This window comes from Chiloscyllium plagiosum, chromosome 7 (assembly GCF_004010195.1).
Source record: "Chiloscyllium plagiosum isolate BGI_BamShark_2017 chromosome 7, ASM401019v2, whole genome shotgun sequence".
Lineage (NCBI taxonomy): Eukaryota > Metazoa > Chordata > Chondrichthyes > Orectolobiformes > Hemiscylliidae > Chiloscyllium > Chiloscyllium plagiosum.
Window position 1 is genome coordinate 57,548,278 of NC_057716.1, and position 24,059 is coordinate 57,572,336.

General features: G+C 41.8%; 1 protein-coding gene across 1 annotated transcript in view; it reads left to right on the forward strand.

The window, feature by feature from the left end:
• The first annotated feature begins 4,185 nt into the window (after window positions 1–4,185).
• The window catches only part of LOC122551610 (polypeptide N-acetylgalactosaminyltransferase 5), a 74,387-nt gene continuing 54,513 nt past the window's right edge, over window positions 4,186–24,059 (forward strand). The window contains exons 1-2 of the mRNA XM_043693792.1: window positions 4,186–6,911; window positions 23,435–23,601. Coding sequence (XP_043549727.1) covers window positions 5,485–6,911; window positions 23,435–23,601 — 1,594 coding nt within the window. The 5' untranslated portion in view covers window positions 4,186–5,484. The remainder of the gene's footprint in view (window positions 6,912–23,434; window positions 23,602–24,059) is intronic.

A 24,059-nucleotide genomic window follows, 5' to 3' on the forward strand; every position in this document is an offset into this window, starting at 1 on the left:
CAAGAAGGACAGATTGCACCTAATTTGGAAGGGGACTAATATACTGGCAAGGAGATTTTCTAGAGCTGCTCAGGAGGATTTAAACCAGTAAGGTGTCGGGGGAAGCGCGGGGATGGTGGTCGTGGTGGTGGTGGAGGGGAGAGACCCAGGGAGATAGTGAGGAAAGAAATAAATCTGAGACTGGTAGAGTTGAGAACAAAGGCAAGTCAAACAGTCAGGGCACGCAGGGACAAAGCAGAGAACAAGGTAGGACTGATAAATTAAACTGCATTTATTTCAATGCAAGAGGCCTAACAGGAAAGGCAGATGAACTCAGGGCATGGTTAGGAACATGGGACTGGGATATCATAGCAATTACAGAAACATGGCTCAGGGATGGACAGGACTGGCAGCTTAATGTTCCAGGATACAAATGCTACAGGAAGGACAGAAAGGGAGGCAATAGAGGAGGGGCAGTGGTGTTTTGATAAGGTATAGCATTACAGCTGTACTGAGGGAGGATAGTCCCGGATATACATCCAGGGAAGTTATTTGGATGGAACTGAGAAATAAGAAAGGGATGATCACCTTATTGGGATTGTATTATACACCCCATAATAGTCAGAGGGAAATTGAGAAACAAATTTGTAAGGAGATCTCAGCTATCCGTAAGAATAATAGGGTAGTTATGGTGGGGGATTTTAACTTTCCAAACATAGACTGGGATTGCCACAGTGTTTAAATGGAGAGGAATTTGTTAAGTGTGTACAAGAAAATTTTCTAATTCAGTATGTGCATGTACCTACTAAAGAAGTGCAAAACTTGACCTACTCTTGGGAAATAAGGCAAGGCAGGTGACTGAGGTGTCAGTGGGGGAGCACTTTGGGGCCAGCGACCATAATTCTATTAGTTTTAAAATAGTGATGGAAAAGGATAGACTAGATCTAAAAATTGAAGTTCTAAACTGGGAAAGGCCAATTTTGATGGTATTAGGCAAGAACTTTCAAAAGCTGATTGGGCGCAGATTTTCGCAGGTAAAGGGATGGCTGGAAAATGGGAAGCCTTCAGAAATGAGATAACGAGAGCGCAGAGAAAGTATATTCCTGTCACAGTGAAAGGAAAGGCTGGTAGGTATAGAGAATGCTGGATGATGAAAGAAATTGAGGGTTTGGTTAAGAAAAAGAAGGAAGCATATATCAGGTAGAGGCAGGATAAATCAAGTGAATCCTTAGAGTATAAAGGCAGTAGGAATATTCTTAAGTGGGAAATCAGGACGGCAGAAAGGGGACACAATATAGCTTTGGCAAACAGAGTTAAGGAGAATCCAAAGTATTTTTACAAATACATAAAGGACAAAAGGCTAACTAGGGAGAGAATAGGGTCCCTCAAAGATCAGCAAGATGGCCTTTGTGTGGAGCTGCAGGAGATGGGGAAGGTACTAAACGGGTATTTTGCATCAGTATTTACTGTGGAAAAGGACCTGGAAGATATAGAATGTAGGGAAATAGATGATGACATCTTGAAAATTGTCCATATTACAGAGGAGGAAGTGTTGGTTGTCTTGAAATGCAAAAAAGTGGATAAATCTCCAGGACCTGATCAGGTGTACCCTAGAACTCTGTGGGAAGCTAGGGAAGTGATTGCTGAGCTTCTTGCTGAGATATTTGTATCATCACTAGTGACAGAAGAGGTGCCAGACGACTGGAGGTTGGCTAACATGGTGCCACTGTTTAAGGAAGGAGGTAACGACAAGCCAGGGAACAATAGACCAGTGAGCCTGATGTCAGTGGTGGGCAAGTTGCTGGAGAGAATCCTGAGGGACAGGATGTACACGTGTTTGGAAAGGCAAGGACTGATTAGGGATACTCAACATAGCTTCGTGCATGGGAAATCATGACTCACAAACTTGACTGAGTTTTTGAAGAAGTAACAGAAGATTGATGAGGGCAGAGCGGTAGATGTGATCCATGTGGACTTCAGTAATGCGTTTGACAAAGCTCCCCATGGGAGACTGGTTAGCAAAGTTAGAGCTCATGGAATACAGGGAGAACTAGCCATTTGGAAACAGAACTGGCTCAAAGGTAGAAGACAGAGGGTGGTGGTGGAGGGTTGTTTTTCAGACTGGAGGCCTGTGACCAGCGGAGTGCCACAAGGATTGGTGCTGGGTCCACTACTTTTCATCATTTATATAAATGATTGGCTGTGAGCACAAGAGGTATAGTTAGTAAGTTTACTGATGACACCAAATATGGAGGTGTAGTGGACAGCGAAGAAGGTTACCTCAGATTCACTTTGATCAGATGGGCCAATGGGCTGAGAAGTGGCAGGTGGAGTTTAATTTATATAAATGTGAGGTGCTGCACTTTGGGAAAGCAAATCTTAGCAGGTCTTATACACTTAATGGTAAGGTACTAGGAACAAAGAGACCTTGGAGTGCACATTCATATCTCCTTGAAAGTGGAGTCACAGGTACATAGGATAGTGAAGAAGGCGTTTGGTATGCTTTCCTTTATTGGTCAGAGTACTGAGTACAGGAGTTGGAAGGTCATGTTGCGGCTGTACAAGGACATTGGTTAGACCACTGTTGGAATATTGCATGCAATTCTGGTCTCCTTCCTATCGGAAAGATATTGTGAAACTTGAAAGGGTTCAGAAAAGATTTACAAGGATGTTGCCAGGGTTGGAGCATTTGAGCTATTGGGAGAGGTTGAATAGGCTAGGGCTGTTTTCCCTGAAGCGTTGGAGGCTGAGGGGTGACCTTATAGAGGTTTATAAAATCATGAGGGGCATGGATAGGATAAATAGACAAAGTTTTTTTCCCTGGGGTGGGGGAGTCCAGAACTGGAGGGCATAGGTTTAGGGTGAGAGGGGAAAGATATAAAAGAGACCTAAGGGGCAATCTTTTCACACAGAGGGTGGTACGGGTATGGAATGAGCTGCCAGAGGAAGTGTTGGAGGCTGGTACAATTGCAACATTTAAGAGACATTTGGATGGGTAGATGGATAGGAAGGGTTTGGAGGGATATGGGCCGTGTGCTAGCAAGTGGGACTAGATTGGGTTGGGATATCTGGTAGGCATGGACGAGTTGGACCAAAGGGTCTGTTTCTGTGCTGTACATCTCTATGACTCTCTGACTTTAAATGATTGAATGAATGAATTAGCTTTATTGTCACATACACTCGAATAAGTGGTGAGAAGTTTGCAATGTCGCAACTTATGGCACCATCTTAGGTACAAGATACCTGAGCACAGATACTGGAGTATTTGGTACAACATTGAAAATAAATAAAAGTCCAGCATAAGAATAAAAGGAAAAAAAGTGCTCGATTTGCAGTTCTTTCACCCCAGTCTGCCAGCACCTAGCCTCCAGACCACACCAGGCCAAGTTTCCAGACCTTATTGGGCTTCAAAACTCAAGGCCTTGCTTCCCATTTGCACGGTGCCTTGCCTCCTGCTCCGCAGTCCGGCCTGGGATTCACCTCTTCATGCCCGCCTCCAGTCCAGGACTTGCCTCTCACATCGGCCTCCGATCTTGGACTCACCTCCTGCACTGGCCTCCAGTCTAGGACTCACCTCCAGGACCTACCTCCCATGCTGACCTCTGACTTAGGACCTGCCCATCGCCGGTCCAAGGCTTGCTTCTGGGACTCACCCCCCACATCAGCCTCCAGTTTGGGACTCACCTCCCACATTGGCCTTTGGTTTGGGACTCACCTCCCATGCCGGCCTCCGGTCTGGGACACGTCTCGTATGCCGGCCTCTGGTCTGGGACTCGCCTCCCTGTACCCACCCCCAGTTCAGGACTCGCCTCTTGGGACTCACCTCTCAAATCAGCCTCTGATCTGGGACTCTCCTCCTGTGCCAACCTCCAGCCCAGGACTCGACTCCCACGCCAACCTCCGGTCTGGGATTTGTCTCCCGCACTAGCCTTTGGTCCGGGACTCACTTCTTCCATCCCCACTGAGCAAGTTTAAAAAGTTAAAAGTTTAAAAAAGCACTCCAGAAAAAAGAAAAAAATAGAAAAAGAGCATGCAGAGGAGCTCTGGCTGGAGAGTCCTATTCTGCCACCATCTTGGATGATAGTGGTTATGAATTGAATTGAATTTATTGTCGTGTACAGAGGCACAATGAAAAGCTTTGTCTTGCATCACATAGTTAAGTAGCATAGATAGTAAATAATAGGTAAACGGAGGCAAAAACAAAAACAGATGAATGTTAAGAGTTTGTGAGGCCATTCAGTATTCTAACAGCAGTAGGGTAGAAACTGTTGCGAAACCGGCTGGATATCTTGGATACGCGTTGGGATTGTTTGCTGGATAGAGTCAAACTCAATTTTGTTTCTTCATGTGCTACTGTACAGAACTAAACTGCTTTAGTGATTATGTACGTACACAAAGATTTTTTTTATGAATAAAGTATAAGTTAAATTGAAATTATAAAGTATCAACACGGACAATTGCTGAAGTCTCTGGAGTAATTCTTGGATCCCTGCAATTCTGACACAGGCGTGAGCACTTCCAACTGCGCCAAGGTTGACAATGAAATTTAAAAACAAATATATCTGAACACTTACACTTCTGTAATCACCGAATGAATCTTCAAGACAATTACATAATGAATCTTCGTTACAGCCAGGGAAATGAATGTAAATCCAATCTAAAATTTTAGCTCCAAAGTTTTGTTTGTCTAACACCAGTTGAAATGAACTTGAGCAGGCTCCCTCCAATTCCTGTTTCACATGGGTATACTGTGTAAAAAATTCGATAAGTGTAAAATTGAGTCACTGGGCAAGTCTTCTAAGATCGAAAATGAGACGGAAAAAGAAATTACATTGCATTTAATCGTACTGTCGACAGTTTCATTGCGCATTGTTTGAAATTGGATGGTTGAAATTGTTTTTCTGCCCCAGACTTCAGATTAAAGGAATGGTCTTACCTATCTGCACTAAAACTTTGACGAAACCTAAGAAGGCAGCTGTTGCCTAAAATGCTGTCAGATCAAACTGAATAGGATTTAATTAATCGTGCTCATATTTCTTTGCAGTAGTCCTGCATTTAAACGTTCGCTCACCATGCAAATACAAGTGAAGTTTAAAACAATATCAGAAGAAACGAATAAATTCAGTCCAATCAAACTCCAGGAATTTCATTGAACGTCTCTCCTTGTTCCTGAGAAGGATGCAAACTTGACACGTGGACTGTTTGCAGCCGGTGCACCATAAAGACAGAAATAATGAGTAAATGGCTGGAACACCCGCTTTCGTATTGAAGTGGTTGTAAAAATTTATTATATTTGAAGGTGTTAAGTGTCTTGGTGTGTTATTACAGACTTTGCACCATTGCACGGCTGGACCGCTCCTGTGAAGCCGGTTGCTGAAATGCCACGCAGGCAGCCAAGGGCTGAGTGTGAGAGACACCGGGAAGCAGAAAGGGGCACCGCCACATCATTGCTCGTGTGAAAAGACAGGAAAGGAGGGAGCCAGCCTGTACTAAGGTCAACAACAAATGGTCAATAAAATGAGAAAGCTCTTTCGAGGCAGCGGTAGGATCCTAGCGATTATTTTTGCCGCCTCGATTATCTGGTTGATCTTCGACATGGCAGCGCTGCGGTTCTCCTTCACCGAGATCAACAGCAGAGTTTCCAGAGAAGAGCTGGTGCGGCTGGAGCGGCTGAGGGCGAAGGTGCTGCAAGACCAGGAGCTACACAAGATGTTCAGGAAACGGGCCGGAGGCGCTTACGGCTTTGCCGGGGAGGGGGACTCCGGGCGGCGGGCTCGCCACGGGAACCGCTCCGCTCCAGCCGAAGGTCCTGCTACTGAAGGGCTGCACGCGGCCGACGGGCGGCTGGTTGAGGTGAGGTCGGCAAAACATCGCGTGGGACTGGGCACGCGCCCCCCGATCAACGGCCGCGCCTTCTCTCTGCCCCCCGGAACATTCTGGAACCGGCCAACGGCTCCCCAGTCTCGTGGAGGTGGCGGCCGCCTCCACACGCCTGCATGGCGGCCCCGGCCGGCACTCGGAGCTTCTCACCCCGCCCCATTACCTGAGAAGGTGCCCGAGGTTCGGAGGCCCGACCTCCGAACACCCTCTCAGCCCCCGAGAGCGGGGAAAGTCATGGCTCAACCGGCGACTCCCGCTGGTCGAGAGTCGCAGCATCAGCCCGATCAGCGGGGAAGGTCGGCCAAAGGAAGCCGACTACAAAGCGTGAAGCCGGCGAAGGAAAAGCCCGATAGCAACCGCGCAGCAGAGGCCACCCCAGGCTCACCACTTCTCCCAGCCCCCTTACCAAATGAAACAGCAGTAAACTCTGAAAATACCGCGCTGGGAGAATGGCCCAAGGTCAATTCATCTGTCACGGCAATCGAACCAAATATTGTGGCTGTACTGGTCAACGATACAGTCAAACAATCCAATGGGAAAACAATATCCACTTTTAAAGTTTGGAATGGAACAAAAAATGAATCTGCCACTATTAATGACATAAAGGGTCTTCTATTAAAACAGACTGTTGTAAGCGGTTTATTAATGAATGCCACAAACACACAGACTGAACTTGAAATTAACGAAACAGTAATAAACAATTTAATTAAAAATCAGACATACGCCATTGAGGAAAGAGATTTTTCGAAAGATATTACGATGGAAGTAACTCTTAAAATCAACGAAACAATTGAGCTACAGAGAGATAGCAATATTCTAAACCATTCATTTACTCATTTAGATTCTGTCGCCGGAGTGCACAAAGTTTTGGCAATTGACATGACTATATCCCCTCGTGATTCCAAAGCCGTCGGTCAGTTTGGGCATCGAGCAATTGTGCCAAAAGAACATGAAAAATTAGCAAAGGAGAAATGGAATGAGGGACATTTCAACGTGTTTCTCAGTGACATGATTCCACTGGACAGGGCTATTCCGGATACCAGACCTGAAGGGTGAGATAGTAATTAGAAAAAGTACTAAAGTCCTCTTGTGTATAATTTTCCAAATCTAACCTGAGCTGTTGTACTCGCATGGCCTAATGGATAAGACGTTTGAAATTGACACGTTCAGATTTTATCAACAGAGTGTAAATTCGAGGTCTGGTGCAGAGAGATAGATCTGACCAAATTCAATGAAGCTAATCCACGTCAATGCTTATGACGACTGTTATTTTGGGAGGGAATTTTGTGATACAGTGGTAGTTTCCTTATCTCTGGGTTCAAGTCCTACCCGCTCCAGAAGTGTATCACAGAAGTGTAGAAAATTAATAGCATTCATATGCACTGCGATAATCTGATACTGACTCTGTTGTTCCTCACTCTATGAAGGGGCCCTTGTGCAGTGGTAGTGCACCTAACTCTCAGCCAAAAAAAAGGTTCAAGTCTCACCTTCTTCAGAGGTGTAAAAACCGAAACAACTACGGATGCTGTAAATCAGAAACAAAAACAGAAGTTGCTGGAAAAGCTCAGCAGATCTGGCAACGTCTGTGAAGATAAATCAGAATTAACGTTTCGGATCTGGTGACTTTTCCTCAGAGCTGCTGAGGTTTTTAAGCAACTTCTGTTTTTATTCTTTCAGACGTGCGACTAACATATGATGTCTGGACAAGTTGATTAATAACGTATTTAATGTCAATTGTTTACATGTTAATTTATATAATATTGTGGTAAGTGGGTAGATATTTTGAATCAACTTGTTCAGATATGCTATAATCCACCTCTGGACCATCTGGGGCTTGATCCCTAGGTCTCCTAGCACAGAAGTAGGGACACTGTCGCTGCATAATGACAGTTTATCACTCACGTCAGTTTTTTATTTATTGCTGTACATCTAAAATTTAGCATTATTATTTTCTGTACTGTTAAATCCTAAATTTATCTGAAGTTTTATTTTCTGCGATTTGTATAGCTCCTGTTAGAATTTTATCAGATCATTTCTCATGTAAACTCATCAATTTGAGGTGGTGGGGAGGAATTCAAATTATAAAATAAATTTCAAAGGCTGAAACTAATTAAATTTGTAATATAGTCAAGAGAGAAGATGCCCAATTGGTATTATTGCTAGACTATTAATCCAGAGACCCAGGTAATGTTCTGGGGAGCTGGGTTCAAATCCCACTTCAGCAGATGATGAAATTTAAATTCAATAAAAATCTGGAATTACGATGATTGACAGGAAAAAAAATCTTAACTTGGTTGGTCTACATGTGATTCTAACCCTCTGAAATGGTGTTACAAACCTATCAGTTGAATACAGCACTAAAATGGAATGAAAACACATCGACCTGAGCACTGACAATAGCAAAAACAGCTAGGCCTTCCTGTAACATCTGAAGGCTTTTGCCAAAGCCAGGATAGCTGTCAAGTAACAGCTTGATATAATCATACTCATGGAAACATATCTTGCCAACAATGCCCCAGACAATACTGTCACCATCCCGACATACGTTCTGTCCCACTGCCAGCCAGGCTCAGCAGAGGTAGTGGCACAGTGGTATACATTCAGGAGGGAGTTGCTCTGGGAGTCCTCAGCATTGACTCTGAAGAAACATGCCATCACCTCAAACATAGGCAAGGAAACCTCCTGCTGATTATCATATACAGTCCTCCCTCAGCTGATGAATCAGTGCTCCTCCGTGTTAAGCAATACTTGGAGGAAACATGACATGAAGGGTGTGGAATTTCAATTCCACCAGAAGAGTGGCTCTGAAGCAGCACTCCTAATTTAGCTGGTCGATGCTTCTGCTAGACTGAGTCTGCAACAAATGGTAAGGGGAGACATATACCTGATCTTGTCCTCACCAATCTGCCTTCCACAGATGCATCTATGCGTGATGTTGTCACTTAGAGTGACAACCACACAGCCCTTGTGAAGACAAAGTCCTGCTTTCACAGTGACAATACCTCACATTGTGTAGTGTAGTACTATTACTGTGCAAAATGATACAGATATGAAACAGATGTAGCAACTCAACACTGGACATCCATGTGGGCACCAGCTGAATCATACTCCGACACATTCTGCAAACTCATGCTTCAGCATATTCCTACCATTCTCATCAAACCAAACAATCAACTCTCGTTCAATGAAATTTGCACAAGGCTATGCCTGAAGCAGCACCAGGTATGCTAAAAAGTATGAGGAGTTGTCCTGGTGGAGAATGCAGGTCTGCTTGTACACCAAACAGCATAAGCAGCAATTGTAAGACAGAGCTAAGTGATCTTACAACTAACTGATCAGTTCTAGGCTATGCAGTCCTGCCACATTTAGTTGTGACTGGAGATGGATAATTAAACAACACACTGGAAGAGGAGACTCCACAAATACTCCCATTTTCAATGATAGGAAGCCTAGCATATCATTAGAAAAGACAAGGCGAAAGCATTCACAATAATCTTCAACCAGACGTGTCCGGCAGAAGGTCCATTTCAGCATCTCTCAAAAGTCCCCAACATCACAGGTGCCACTCTTCAACCAATTTGTTTCAGTCCACATGATATCAGGTTGGTGGCAGAGGATGCAAGGGCAATGGATCCTGACAAAATTTTTGCAACAGTATTGAAGACTTGGACTCCAGAACTTGCTGCACCCATAGCCACGCTGTTCCAGTATAGCTACAAAATGTACCTGACAATGTAGAAATTTGGTCAGGTATGCCCTGCATACTAAAACCAGGATAAATCCAAATCAGCCAATTATTGCTCAATCAATGTACTCTCAATCATCAGTAAAATGATGTGAGGTGTCATCAACAGTACTATTAATCAGCACCTGCTTGGCAACAACCTGCTCATTTTATGTTCTGCCAGGACCACTCAGCTCCTGACGTCATTACGGACTTAGTTGAAACATGGACAAAAGAGCTTAATTCCAAATGTGATGTGAGAGTCACTGCCCTTGACATGAAGGCTACCTTTGACTGAGTGTGGTGTCAAGGAGCTCTGATGAAACTGGACTCAATGGGAACCAGGGATGTAATTCTCTGCTGGTTGGCATCATACCTGGCACTGAGGAAGATGGTTGTTGAAGGTCAGTCATCTCAGCTCCCGGACACTTCTGCAGGGTTGTGCCCTAGGCTCCATCAGCTTCAGCCATCCATGTCCAAATGCTGCAAGGCCTGGAAAGTCACAAGTAACATTCACACTTAGCAAGTATCAGGCAATGACCATCTCTAAGTAAGAGACGATCTAACTACCTCCACCCCTTGATATTGAATGCTGTTACCATCATTGAATCCCCCACTGTTAACATCCTGGGGGTCACTATTAACCAGAACCTGAATTGGACCCAGCGTATAAATACAGTGGCTACAAGAGTATGTCAGAAGCTAGGACTACTGCAGTGAGGAACTCACCACCTGGCTCACTAAAGCCTGTCGACCATCTACAAAGCTCAAGTGAGGATAGTGATGAAATACTTCCCACTTAGCTGGTTGCATGCAGTTTCAACAACACTAAAGAAGCTTGACACCATCAAATACAAAACAGACCACTTGATTAGTACTATGTGCACAAACATCCACTACCGACACACTGTTATAGCAATGTGTACCATCTGCAAGATGCACTACATAAATTCACAAATGGACCTTAGACAGTACTTTACAAACCCACAACCCCACTACTGTCTAGAAGGACAAGAGCAGCAGATACATGTAAATACCACCACCTGCAAGCCCCCCCCCCCCCCCCCCCGGAGACCAGTCACCCAATTTGAAGTTGTATCATTCTCCCTTCAATGTCACTGGGTCAAAATCCTGGAATACCTTCCTTAATGGCATTGTGGGAGTACCTACAGAATGTAGATTGTAGTTTATGATAAAGGCAACTCACTGCCACTTTCTCAAGATCAATTAGGCCAGGCAATAAATGCTAGCCAGCCAGTGACACCTGCAATAGAAATATGTGGTCATTATTATTTTGCTATTGAAGGATATAAATCATATTTATAGTACATTATTAACTTTCAGATGCCTCAGCTTGGTTTAATTTCTTGTTAGTTTTTTCTGTGAAAACTTCCTGAAATTATATCCAAAGATCCTATTAATTATGAATGATGGAAACATTAAATATATTTTGTATTGTACAGGTGGGACTAACCCAGGTATGGTCAGTTTTATGACTGGAATATAAACCAAAGTTTCATAGCCATGCTGGTAATAATTACATTCCAGCACAGTGCGGACAAAACCTTTTGCTTGTGTGGGCCTCACCTGCTAAGACCTGAACAGGAATAAGAGTGTATATCAAAAAGTGCACAATTTTCAAGATAGCACAGTTTTGATATGAATAGATTTTTCTTTAAAAGAAACATATTTTCTATGCTGATGAGGTCAAAACTGGAAAAATATAATGACATTCACTGTGTTTAGAATAACTATATTTTTTACATCCCACTCTGTCTCATTTAAGACTGAGATGAGAAAGAGTTTCTTCTCTGTTAAGTTCACAATTAGATCAGTTATGAACTTATTGAAAGGTGGAGCAGGCTTGATAAATCAAATGGCCTACTCCTATCCCAACTTCTTAAAACCTTGGGACAGGAAAATATTTCAATCCATTCATTTGATCTTATCTCCTGCAGTTGTTTGCTTCAAAATTAAAATTAGTACTGATTGCAATATGGTCCGTTTGCAATCAGTCTGATTCTGTTGAATGGTAGACAACACAGTGGTTTATAATTTTCTGTAGTTGATCATGTAACGCTGTCAGCGATTTGCAGGCTGACACATCCCAGGATCAGATTGCCTCACCAACACCCTGCAGGGTCTTAAAAAATAGAAGTACTATATAGAAAGTAGATGGAGCTTTCAAAATCCCTTTTTTTGCAACCTGAAATAGTCACAGCAGATTAGAAAATAGCAAATGCAACAATTTTATTCAAAAAGGAGAGAAGCAGAAAGCAGAAATTTATAAGGTAGTTGGCCTAATATCTGTCATAGTGAACTTACTAGAATTTTTATTACTGTATTTTAGCAGGATATTTAGAAAATTGCAGTTTAATTAGGTAAAGCTAACACAGCCTTGTGAAAGGGAAGTCAAATTTAAATCATCAATTGTGAAATACAAAATGTTAGCATGCAGGGACAGCAAGTAGCTAAGATGGTAAATGGAATATTGGCCTTTATTACTAGGGTGTTGGAGTTTTAAAGTGGGGAAGTCTTGTTGCAACTGTACAGAGTATTGGTGAGGCCACCCCTAGAATACTGTGTTCAGTTTGGTCCACATGTTTAAGAAAGGATGTACTGGCATTGGAGATCATGCAAAATAGACAGACCAGCCTGACTTCTGGGATGAAGGGGTTGACTTATCAAGAGTAGCTAAGCTGATTAGGCCTTTATTCATTAGAGTTTAAAAGAATAAGGGGTTTTCTTAGGGTCATAGAGCTGCACAGCATGGAAACAGACCCTTCAGTCCAACCCGTCCATGCCAAACAGATATCCCAACCCAATCTAGTCCCACCCTGCCAGCACCCGGCCCATAACCCTCCAAACCCTTCCTATTCATATACCCATCCAAATGCCTCTTAAATGTTGCAATTGTACCAGCCTCCACCACATCCTCTAGCAGCTTATTCCATACACGTACCACCCTCTGCGTGAAAAGGTTGCCCCTTAGGTCTTTTTTATATTTTTCCCCTCTCACCCTAAACCTATGCCCTCCATTTCTGGACTCCCCGACCCCAGGGACAATACTTTGTCTATTTATCTTATCCATGCCCCTCATAATTTTGTAAACCTCTATAAGGTCACCCCTCAGTCTCTGATGCTCCAGGGAAAACAGCCACTGCCTGTTCAGCCTCTCCCTATAACTCAAAACCTCCAACCCTGGCAACATCCTTGTAAATCTTTTCTGAAACCTTTCAAGTTTCACAACATCTTTCTGATAGGAAGGAGACCAGAATTACACGCAATATTCCTACAGTGGCCTAACCAATGTCCTGTACAGCCGCAACATGACTTCCCAACTCCTGTACTCAATACTCTGACCAATAAAGGAAAACATACCAAATGCCTTCTTCACTATCCTATCTACCTGCGACTCCACTTTCAAGGAGCTATGAACCTGCACTCCAAGGTCTCTTTGTTCAGCAACACTTCCTAGGACCTTACCATTAAGTGTATAAGTCCTGCTAAGACTTGCTTTCCCAAAATGCAGCACCTCACATTTATCTGAATTAAACTCCATCTGCCACTTCTCAGCCCATTGGCCCATCTGGTCCAGATCCTGTTGTAATCTGAGGTAACCCTCTTCGCTGTCCACTACACCTCCAATTTTGGTGTCATCTGCAAACTTATTAACTGTACCTCTTATGCTCGCATCCAAATCACTTAAGTAAATGACAAAAAGTAGAGGACCCAGCACCGATCCTTGTGGCACTCCACTGATCACAGGCCTCCAGTCTGAAAAACAACCCTCCACGACCACCCTCTGTCTTCTACCTTATTATTTTTATTGAAACATGCAAGATTCTGAGGAGGCTTGGCATGGTAGATGGTGAGAAGACATTTCCAATTAAGAGGAATGTCTAACTAAGGGACATTCATTTAAAACAATTTTTTTTAATTCACTCGTGGGATGCGAGCTTTACTGGCTGCCAGCATTTTCATTGCCTGTCCCTGACTACCCTTGAGAAAGTGGTGGTGAGCTGCATTCTTGATCCACCACAGTCCACTGCAGTCCATTGTTGTAGGTTGACCTACAATGCTGTTACGGAAGGAATTCCAAGATTTTGACCCGGAAACAATGTAGAAATGACAATATATTTCCAAATTAGAATCATGAGTGGTTTGAAGGGGAGCTTGCAGGTCGTGGTGTTCCCATATATCTGCTTGTCCTTCTAGAAGGAAATGGTTGTGGGTTTGGAAGGGCATGTCTGAGGACCTTTGATGAATTTCTAACTGCATCATGCAGCTAGTACACATTGCTGCTACTGAGCACTGATGGTGGGAGGATTGGATGCTTGTGGATGTGGTGCCAAACAAGTAGGCTGTTTTGTCCTGGATGGTGTCAAGCCTCTTGCGTGTTGTTGGAGCTGCTCCCACCGGTCAAGAGGGAGTGTTTCATCATACTCCTGACTGTTCCGTGTTAATGATGAGCAGGCGTTGGGGAGTCAGGACATGAATTACTTGTTGCAGTATTCCTAGTCTCTGACTTGCTGTTGTGGCCACTATGTTTTTGTAATTGATATTTTGGATAATGGTAACCTCAAAGGAGTTGATAGTTTATAGATTCAGTGATGGTAACACCATGCATTGAATGTCAAGGGCTCGTGGTTGGATTGCCTCTTACTAGAGCTGGTCATTGTCTGTCATTTGTGTGGTGCAAATAAATTTCTTCTCCCAGAAAATACCTGGAATTCTCTACAGCAGAGATTTTTAGAGGATAGGTCACTGAACATATTTAAGGAGAGATAGATGGATATTTGAAATATCGGGGAGTTGAAAGCTCTGAGCAGCTGGTACAAAAGAGATGTCGGGGTCTGGGGCAAATCAGCCATGACCTTATATAATGTCTTGACAGGCTTGAGGTGTTGAATGGTCTACTCATGCTCCCCATGTCTTATGTTCTTATTAGAGTTTTAGATAAAGCAACATCTCAGGTGGGTAAAGGCGGACTTGTTAATGTAATGAACTTGAATTTCCAATGACATTTGATAAGTAGCCAAATCAAAAGTCCCTGCACAAGAGAAGACCACATGGTGTAGGGGTTAGCAAGGTTAAATGATTGGTTTGCCAAGAGAAAACACATAATAGCAATAAATGTTTTTTTTGAGATGGCAATCTGTCAACTAGTGGAGTGCCACAGAGATCACTACCAAGACCTCAATTACTTACAATCCATATCAAGAATTGCTAAAATTGCAAATGGCACAAAAATAGGTCAGAAAGTAAGTTGTAAAGAAGAGTTAGAAAGTCAGGAAAGAGATTATAAATTAAATAAGCGAGCAAAAATTTGGCAGATGGAGCATATATGTCAGTAAATATAGAACTGTGCATTTTGGCAGGAAGAATTGAAAAGCTGTATAATTTTTAAATAGAAAAAGATTACAGAACTTGGTGGTACAGCAGGATGTGAAGGACCTGGTTCATGTATCACGCAGCAAATTAGCGTGCAATTCTGGTAAAAGATTAAGAAAACAACCTTACTTGCAAACGGAATGACATATAAGAGTACAAACGTTTTACTGCAGCTCAAAAGGGTAATGGTGAGATCACATCTGAAGTACTACATACAGTTTTGGTCTCCTTTTTTTAAAAAAAAGCATTATTTTAGAAGCAGTTTGGAGAATGATCTTTTTGAATAGCAGGACAGACTCAATGGGCCAAATGGTGCACTTCTGTTCTTATATCTATGGCCATTTGACTCACTCCTCTGCTGAAGAATTTATTTTAAAAAATAAATGGAGAATTTTATTCTCTACGACTTGTGAGAGTGTGAAATTTTCTTCCCCAGAAAGTTACGAAGGCTGGTTCTTTAAATTTATTCAAGGTTGAGTTAAATAGACATCTGATACACAAGTGAGTCAAGGATTGTGGGGTTCAGACAGAAAAGTGGAGTTCAGAAGGCAGTCGGAGTAGCCATTATTTTATTGAATGATGGAGAAAGTATGAAAGACCAAATCGCAAACTTCTGTTCCCTTTGCTAGATGACCCATTGCAAGGTTAGCTTTTAGAATTTTTCTGTGGCAAGTTGTTGAAAGTATGTGTTGATAATAAAGCAACGAGTAAAATTAACCATCCAGGATCTGAGTGACCGTGGCAAGTAATTGTGCATCTCCTTTATCAGTCAGATTGAAATTAATTGTGCAAGCACTGAGAAAGAATTGTAAATTAGTGTGCTGAGGGCTAGTGTTGTGCAGTGGTAATGTCCCTATTTCTGGGCTAGGAGGTCTGGGTGCATGTCCTACCTCATCCAGAAGTGGCGTCATGACATTTCTGAAAAAGTTGGTCAGAAAATATATAAATTAGCATAAATAAATTCAATCTCAAATCAGGTAAAGACCAGGAATCCCTATGTGACGTGCTTCATTTTCCCACTGGACTAAGTAAGTTTAATTTTCCAATGAACAGTCGGTATTATACAATCAGTTCTGATATAACACGATAGTTTCCTTCTCCTGTGATCTCACATTATAGGAATATCACGCATTAGAGGGGATGAGCTATAAAGAAAGGATAGAGAAACTCAAGTTGTTTTCTCTGGAGCTACGGAGGCGGAGGGTAGACTTGATAGAAATCCATAAAATAATGAGATGCATAGATAGGATTGACAGTCAGCATCTTTTTCCCAGAATTGAAATGTCTAAAACTAGGGGCCATGCATTTAAGGTGAGAGGGGGAAAGCTAGGATCTCAAAGGAGATCCGAACAGCAAGTTTTTGACACAGAGAGTCGTAGGAGTCTGGAACATGCTACCAGGGATGGTGGTAGAGGCAGATACGATAGAGACATTTACGGACTCTTAGATAAACACATGGATATGCAAGGAATGGAAGGATATGGACCAAGGGCAGATAGAAGGGATGTGTTTTGTTTGGTGCCATGTTCAGCACAACATCTTGGGCTGAAGGGACTGTTCCTGTACTGTACTGTTCTATGTTCTATGATTAGAGATTAGTGCTTTTGTAGGGAATAAATGTAAAGTTACTATTATCTCATCCTTCAACCTTGTTCCATCCCACTGTACTCCTTCCAACTCTCTGCAGTAAACTACTGTGGAAAGATTGAAATGGACAGCCATTACATCTACTGTAGTTGTTTTTAAAAGTATAAAGGGCAATTAGTAGGTTTGGAGGACTGGGTGAAGAATGGCAGATTCATGTTTTAGATAGAAATAATTCTTTGTTCAAACCGACTCTTGCAGTCGATGGGATGGAGAGAGGTAGAAATGAAATTTGTACCTAGGATTTTTCTGTTTTCAAACTGATGCTCCTAATGTGTGTATTCAGCATTTAAGAATTTCCAGCTTTCAACTGAACTTCTTGCATAATTTCAGAGCAAAGTACTTGAAACACTCAATATGTGTGGAGAGAGTAGATGGATAATGTTTCCTTGTAGATTTAGTCAGATTTTCATTTGATTGTTTTTTTCTGAACACATTACTAATCATTGATAACAGAACAAATTACTGCAGATGATTGAAATGCAAAGTAAAATTGGAAAATTCTGGATATTCTCTGGGAGTTATGAAAAATAGAAAATACTTGTGAAAAAAGGGTTGTGGGAGAGGTAAATAGGAATATCAGAACAATCATCATTAACTGCTTCTGAAAAATTGGGGACAATGATTTTGATTTGAAATTGTTAAAATCAGTTTCTTGTCCAGAAAACTTAAAAGTGCTGAATCAAAAGATGAGGTGCTATTCTTAAGTTCAATATTGATCTTCAGTGGGGCAGTGTAGTTGGCCAAGAGCAGAGATGTCAGAGTGGAAGTAAAAACAAAGAATTTAAATGTTTGCGACTGTGACATAGAACTAATCTAGGATGGTTTACAAAGTGATCTCCAAAATTGCATTTTGAATAGAGTCATAAGAGTCATACAGCACAGAAACAGACCCTCTGCTCCAACTGGACCATTCTGACCTGACATCACAGTCTGACCTAGTTCCATTTGCCAGCATTTGGCCCATATCCCTCTAAGCCCTTTCTATTCATATACCCATCCAGATGCCTTTTAAAATTTGTAATTGTACCTGCCTGCACCACCTCCTCTGACAGCTCATTCTATACACACACCACCCTCTGCATGAAAAGGTTGCCCCTCAGGTCCCTTTTAAATCTTTCCCCTCTCATCTTAACCTATGCCCTCTAGTTTTGGACTCCCCTACCCCAGGGAAAGGACCTTGGCGACTCATCCTATCCATGCCCCTAATGATTTTATAAACCTCTGTAAGGTCACCCCTCAGCCTCCAATGCTCCAGGGAAAAAAGGACCCAGCCTATTGAGCCTCAGCCTATAACTCAAGCCCTCCAATCCTGGCAACATCCCTGTAAATCTTTTTAGCACCCTCTCAGGTTTCACAACATCCTCTAGAAGGGCGGCCAGACTTGTACTCAATATTGTAATAGTGGCCTCACCAATGTCCTCTAAGCTGCAATATGGCATCCAAACTTCTGCCAAATGCCTTCTTCACCACAAATAAATTCACATTTTTCTACATTATACTCCATTCGTCAATATTTTACTCACTTACTTAACCTATTACTATCTGTCTAAATTGTTTGTATCCCTTTTCCAACGCATCGTTCCAGCTATCTTTGTGGGAGCAAATTGCTGCAGATGCTGGAATCTGTACTGAAAACAACAAATGCTGGAGATCACAACAAATCAGGCAGCATCCATGGAGTCTAGATGATTGTTCATCAAAGCTATTATTTTTGTGTTGTTTTTTCCCTTATTACTGACCACGAACCATATGGATTCTTTGTCATCTGATCCATTCCTACTGTAACTTAGATTTTGCTTATGCCTCAGTCCACATTCCTGACTTGTGACTAAATGGTGCAGGAGGGGTTACAGTAATATTTTGGACCTGATTATGATTGTGTTTCAAGGCCTGACTGAAGTGCCAATAAGCAGGTCCAGGCAGCAGGTCTTTGAGATAGTCATTCATCTTAACTATCTGGCCCTCTTTTGTGTTTACATCTGCATCAAGGTGTCCTTGGAGAGGGACCATGCGGTGTTTCCTGAATGTTTGAGATCTTTTTTGACCAGTAGGTACCTTAGGGGCTAGTGTGCATCATCAGTCCTAAAACATTATTTTAATTACATAAATTATCTTCACATTTTGCCTTGTATCCCATGTAATTGTACTTGTCAGGAGTTAACTGCATTTTTGTCTCCTTCTCTGTTACTGAATTTAATTATGTTTAAGGTTACTCAAAGATTTATAAAGAGACATTTCTTGACACTGGTGGAAGCCATACAGTCAGATTCTCCATTATTATAATGCCTCACTTTGTGAATAAATCTAAAACTGAGTAAGGATTGAGTTCTGCTATTCTCCTTCACCATGTGGTTCCAAGACGTTTAACATAAGTAACTACTCCAAGTCAAAGTTTATAACTGTTTTCATGGTTAAAGTGAGGGAAACAAGACGCTCTATGCAATGCTTTCAGTACTGGGATTTAAATTTAAACACAAAACAACACAGACTTGCATTTATATAATACCTTTTGGATCTGGACAATTTAAAACAAGTTCCAAAATTATTTTGGTTCACTGAAAATATACATTTAACTTTGCACTCCACTGAATTAGAAATGCCAGAAGGACTTTTCAATTATACTGTGCAAATAATTAGAGAATGAACACCAGTTATTACATGAAATTCCTTTGCTACTATAGTGAATGGCATAAATCTGTTGTTTTAGTTTACATTTGTTTTAATAGAAAGTTGAAGAAACTGCATATAAAATTTACTCAGTGTAATTTCACGATCAATTAAATGGTATGCCATGCAAAAAAACTGGGGCACCGGGCACTGAGTTAAGGCACATGGCCAGAGTTAAATACTGGAGGTGTTTCTTTGTTCACATGTGCTACAATTAACAATGGAATGCTTGAAACTAGTAAACACATGGAAAATATTTGAGGTGAAATTAGTATCTTTACTGCAACATTTACCCAGATCTTCTGATCATTATCAATGAGGAGAAGGTGAGGACTGCAGATGCTGGAGAGTCTGAGTCGAAAAGTGTAGCGCTGGAGAGGTGCAGCAGATCAGGCAGCATCTGAGGAGCAGGAACGTGTACGTTTTGGGCAAAAGCCCTTCATCAGAAATGTAAAGGGGGGCTGAGAGATAAATGGGGGTATAGGGTTGGGGGTAAGGTAGCTGGGAAGGTGATAGGTGGATGCAGGTGGGGGGTAATAGTGATAGGTCGGTGGGGAGGATGTAGTGGATAGGCAGATGGCTTCCTCTACTGCTAAATCCAAGCCAACCATCAACTGGAGGAAGAATGCCTCATCTTCGGCCTTGGGACCCTTCAACCACCCACACCAACATCAACTTCACAGTTTCCAAACCTCCCCTCCCCCTACTTCATCCCAGAGCCAATCCTCCAACTTGGCACTGCCCTTATCCTACCTGTCCATCTTCCTTCTCATCTCTCCGCTCCACCCTCCCCCCGAGTTATCACAATCACCCCCCACCTGCATCCACCTATTGCCTTCCCAGCTGCCTTCCCCCCAACCTCACCCTCACCCTCCTATTTATCTCTCAGCCCCCTTCTCCTCCACATTCCTGATGAAAGGCTTATGCCCGAAATGTCATCTCTCCTGCTCCCCGGATGCTGGTTGACCTGCTGTGCTTTTCCAGTGCCACATTTTATGACTCCGATCATTGTCAATGCTGTGTATATTGGCATTGCCAGTGAGGCCTTCAGCAACCGACATTTTTGCAATTTTTCAGTGGGACTTCTGATCCCAGCTAAAAGATTGATGAATCACTGTAGCCATTCAGATAAAGAATGAACACAAGAAAAGACAGACGATGATAGAACCTCTTTTATATTATTATAAGCTAGCATATTCAGTTAAGATTTTATAAATTCCAAGACCATTCCCAACACCCCATTTCATACCATTTGAATTCACTTCCTCATTTCAAACATCTATTGTCCACGTACTATCTCCATGCTGCTATTCCACCCATCTACCTATGCCATTTGCCCACCAAATGTCTAAACAGCCATTCTATCCGACTAGGGTAATTTTGGTGTTCAGATCCTCTTAAGTTCCACCTTTTCTTTCTGCATGAACCATACCTCTCACCTCCCATTCTACAACCACCACCACTATCTCTCCATAAGCTTCCAATGGAGTCATTTCTGATAAAAACTAGGTCAAAGATTATTTGCATTGTTGTTTTATGAAACAATGCAATCTTCTTGCATTTACAAAAGTGTTGAAGTCAGATGTTTTCGCTCAGTAACCGTATTTGATCAATTCAGATTTCTCATTGATTTTTGCAAAAATCACATTATTCTCACGATATACTAAAGTTAGTCACAGGAACTCAATAAAAATAAAAGTTGGTTCAAGAGTAAATCCAACACAATTCTATTGAAATCTCTGCAGACACAGTTTCTTTAGAAAATCTCAAGAAATGCTGAACTTGTTTGATTTAATATAGACAGAAATGCATTACACACTCCAGACCTCAACCAACTCTACATGTGCCTCCATAAGTCAAGTTCTACCAACCAAAACAACCCAACTAAATCAGAACAGTATGTAACACACAAAGTCTGCATGATATTATTATAGTTTGCCACAGCCTATTGTATCTATTTAGTTTTCCAGAATTGGTAGCCCTCATTGGTATAATTTGCAAGACATCTTTAATACATAAATTCAGGTAGGAGAAGCTAGGTTTTGTAGCTTGATATTACAAATTATTTTAGTTAGGTAGTTCCCTTAGGGAAGAGAACATGTAACAACATTTGTAGTAAACGGGACCAGCAAGCCTGGAAGCCAATTGGCTCAGTTTCATGAAGTAAATCACTTGAAGAGATTGGAGATTACTTGCACAATTATGGAGAAATTCAACTTGGAATGTATTATTCAAGGTGATTAACAGGTTCCAAATCAATTTTCTATCCATATTTGAACATCACGTAATCAAAAGAGTTAAGGAACGTCAATGCATTATGATTTTTCATTAATGCCAAACAAGCTTTCCAGTCATAAGAGGAACATTTCCAAAGATAAATATTATTTCATGTAAAAATAATACAAGTCAGAAGTTATAAAGAGGATTGATAAAGGCAGCGTGGTGGATGTGATCTATATGGACTTCAGTAAGGGGTTTGTCAAGGTTCCTCATGGTAGACTGGTTAGCAAGGTTAGATCATATGTAATACAGGGAAATCTAGCCATGAGAATACAGAACTGGTTTGAAGACAGAGGGTGGTGGTGCTTTTCAGACTGGAGGCCTAGGACCAGTAGTGTGCCACAGGGATTGCTTTTCGTCACCAAAATGACACCAAAATTGGAGGTGTGTATGGTCAGCAAAGAAGGTTACCTCAGTGTGCAACAGGATCTTGATCAGATGGACCAATGGGCTGAGGAGTGGCAGATGGAATTAAATTTAGATAAATGTGAGGTGAAGCATTTTGGAAAGGCAAATCAGGACGGGACTTGTACATTTAATGATAAGGTCCTGGGGAGTGTTGCTGAACAAAGATCCCCTGGAGTGCAAGTTCATAGTAGCTTGAAAGTAGAGTTGCAGGTAGACATGATGGTGAAGAAGGCATTTGGTATGCTTGCCTTTATTGGTCAATGCGTTGAGTATAGGAGTTGGGAAGTCTTATTGCAGCTGTACAGGACATTGGTTAGGTCACTTTTGGAATATTGTGTGCAATTCTGGTCTCCCTGCTATCATAAGGATGTTGTGAAAGTTGAAAGGGTTCAGAAAAAAATTACAAGGATATTGCCAGGGTTGGAAGGTTTGAGCTATAGGGAGAGGCTGAATAGGCTGGGGCTATTTTCCATGGAACATCAGAGGCTGCGGGGTGACCTTAAAGATGTTTATAAAATCATGAGGGGCATGCGTAGGGTAAGTAGACAAGGTCTTTTCCCTTGGTTGGGGGAGTCCAAAACTAGAGGGCGTAGGTTTAAGATGAGAGGGGAAAGATTTAGAAGGAACCTAAGGGACATTTTTTCATGCAGAGGGCGGTCTGTGTATGGAATGAGCTGCCAGTGGTGGAGGCTGGTATAACATTTAAAAGGCATCTGGATGGATATTTGAATAGGAAGGGTTTAGAGGAATATGAGCCAAATATTGGCAAATGGGACTTGATTTATTTAGGATATCTGTTCAGTATGGATGAGCTGCACTCCATCTCTATAACTCTCTGAGGTGTCCTAGGTTAATATTGCTTACACTACTTCAATGGAAATTGTTGTAGTTGATGATTAAACTTCCACCAGAAAGAACTACATCTGAGAAATTAAATGAAGAAAGGTTTTACTTTGCTTTATTGAAGGGAATGGGCAAGATAAAAGTCTAATGAACTAAATACTGTACTGCAATGTAATTGGAGTGAAAATTGGATAAATTGAGGCTGCGCAGTTTACAAGCCTGTACAAATGACAGACAGCAGAACATAAACTGGTTCTCCCAGCTCCTCCCATATAATTATCGTGTTCTATGTATTACTAGAAGTGCACTCCCTTCCTGAAGTCATGTAAACTCCTGGAAATGAATATTTCATACAAAGATCCAGAATAGTTTGGAAAATTATTCTCTACTTCCTTTCAGTGATATATACTAATTTCAGAGATTACGTGGATCTGGTCTATATGCAGCATACATACCTAGGGTGTGAAGCAGGTTCAGTTCTCTCATTTGAAGAAAGCCTTTGGATTTAGAGAAGAATCAAGAATTGGTCGAACTCCTTTGCATCTAAACAGCAATGCAAGTGCCATAACTCCACTGTTTAAACTTTATACCGCTTGGATGTATTTGTTCCAGGTGTTCCAACCAAGTAGTTCACAACAACCTTCCAACAACCAGCATCATCATGTGCTTCGTGGATGAAGTATGGTCCACGCTTCTGAGGTCAGTTCACAGCATCTTCAACAGATCCCCTGTTCATCTCATTAAAGAGGTTATCCTTGTGGATGACTTTAGCACCAAAGGTAAGAAAGGACTATTTCAGTCAGTGTTACTGAAGCATACATTCCTCAAAAGATTCCTGGACATCATTACCTTAAAATGGGAGCGAAATTTAAAGAATTGGTCATTCTGAAACCTAAATAAAACACTTCTACTTGTGAATGTCAGTTTCTGAATTATAAGAATATTTTTCTGTGACAACTGAGGTCTCCTGGAATGTTACTATTTGCTGTGTAACACTGAACTGACCCTGTTTTACGTAGTAGGGGTTATGCTGCTTGAATTAGTAGCAATCCTGCTGTTGTAAAAGTAAACTTAAGAAATTGCATTTTTTTTTGTGAAGAATTTCCTCGAGCAGTTCTCCTGATCAGTCTCCAAAAGTTAATCAGTTTATCACTGGCATTTCATCCAAACTTTCACTGAAATTACTGCAACCAATTTGGACAATTGCCAAGGAAATACCCAGCAAATGCCTTTGACA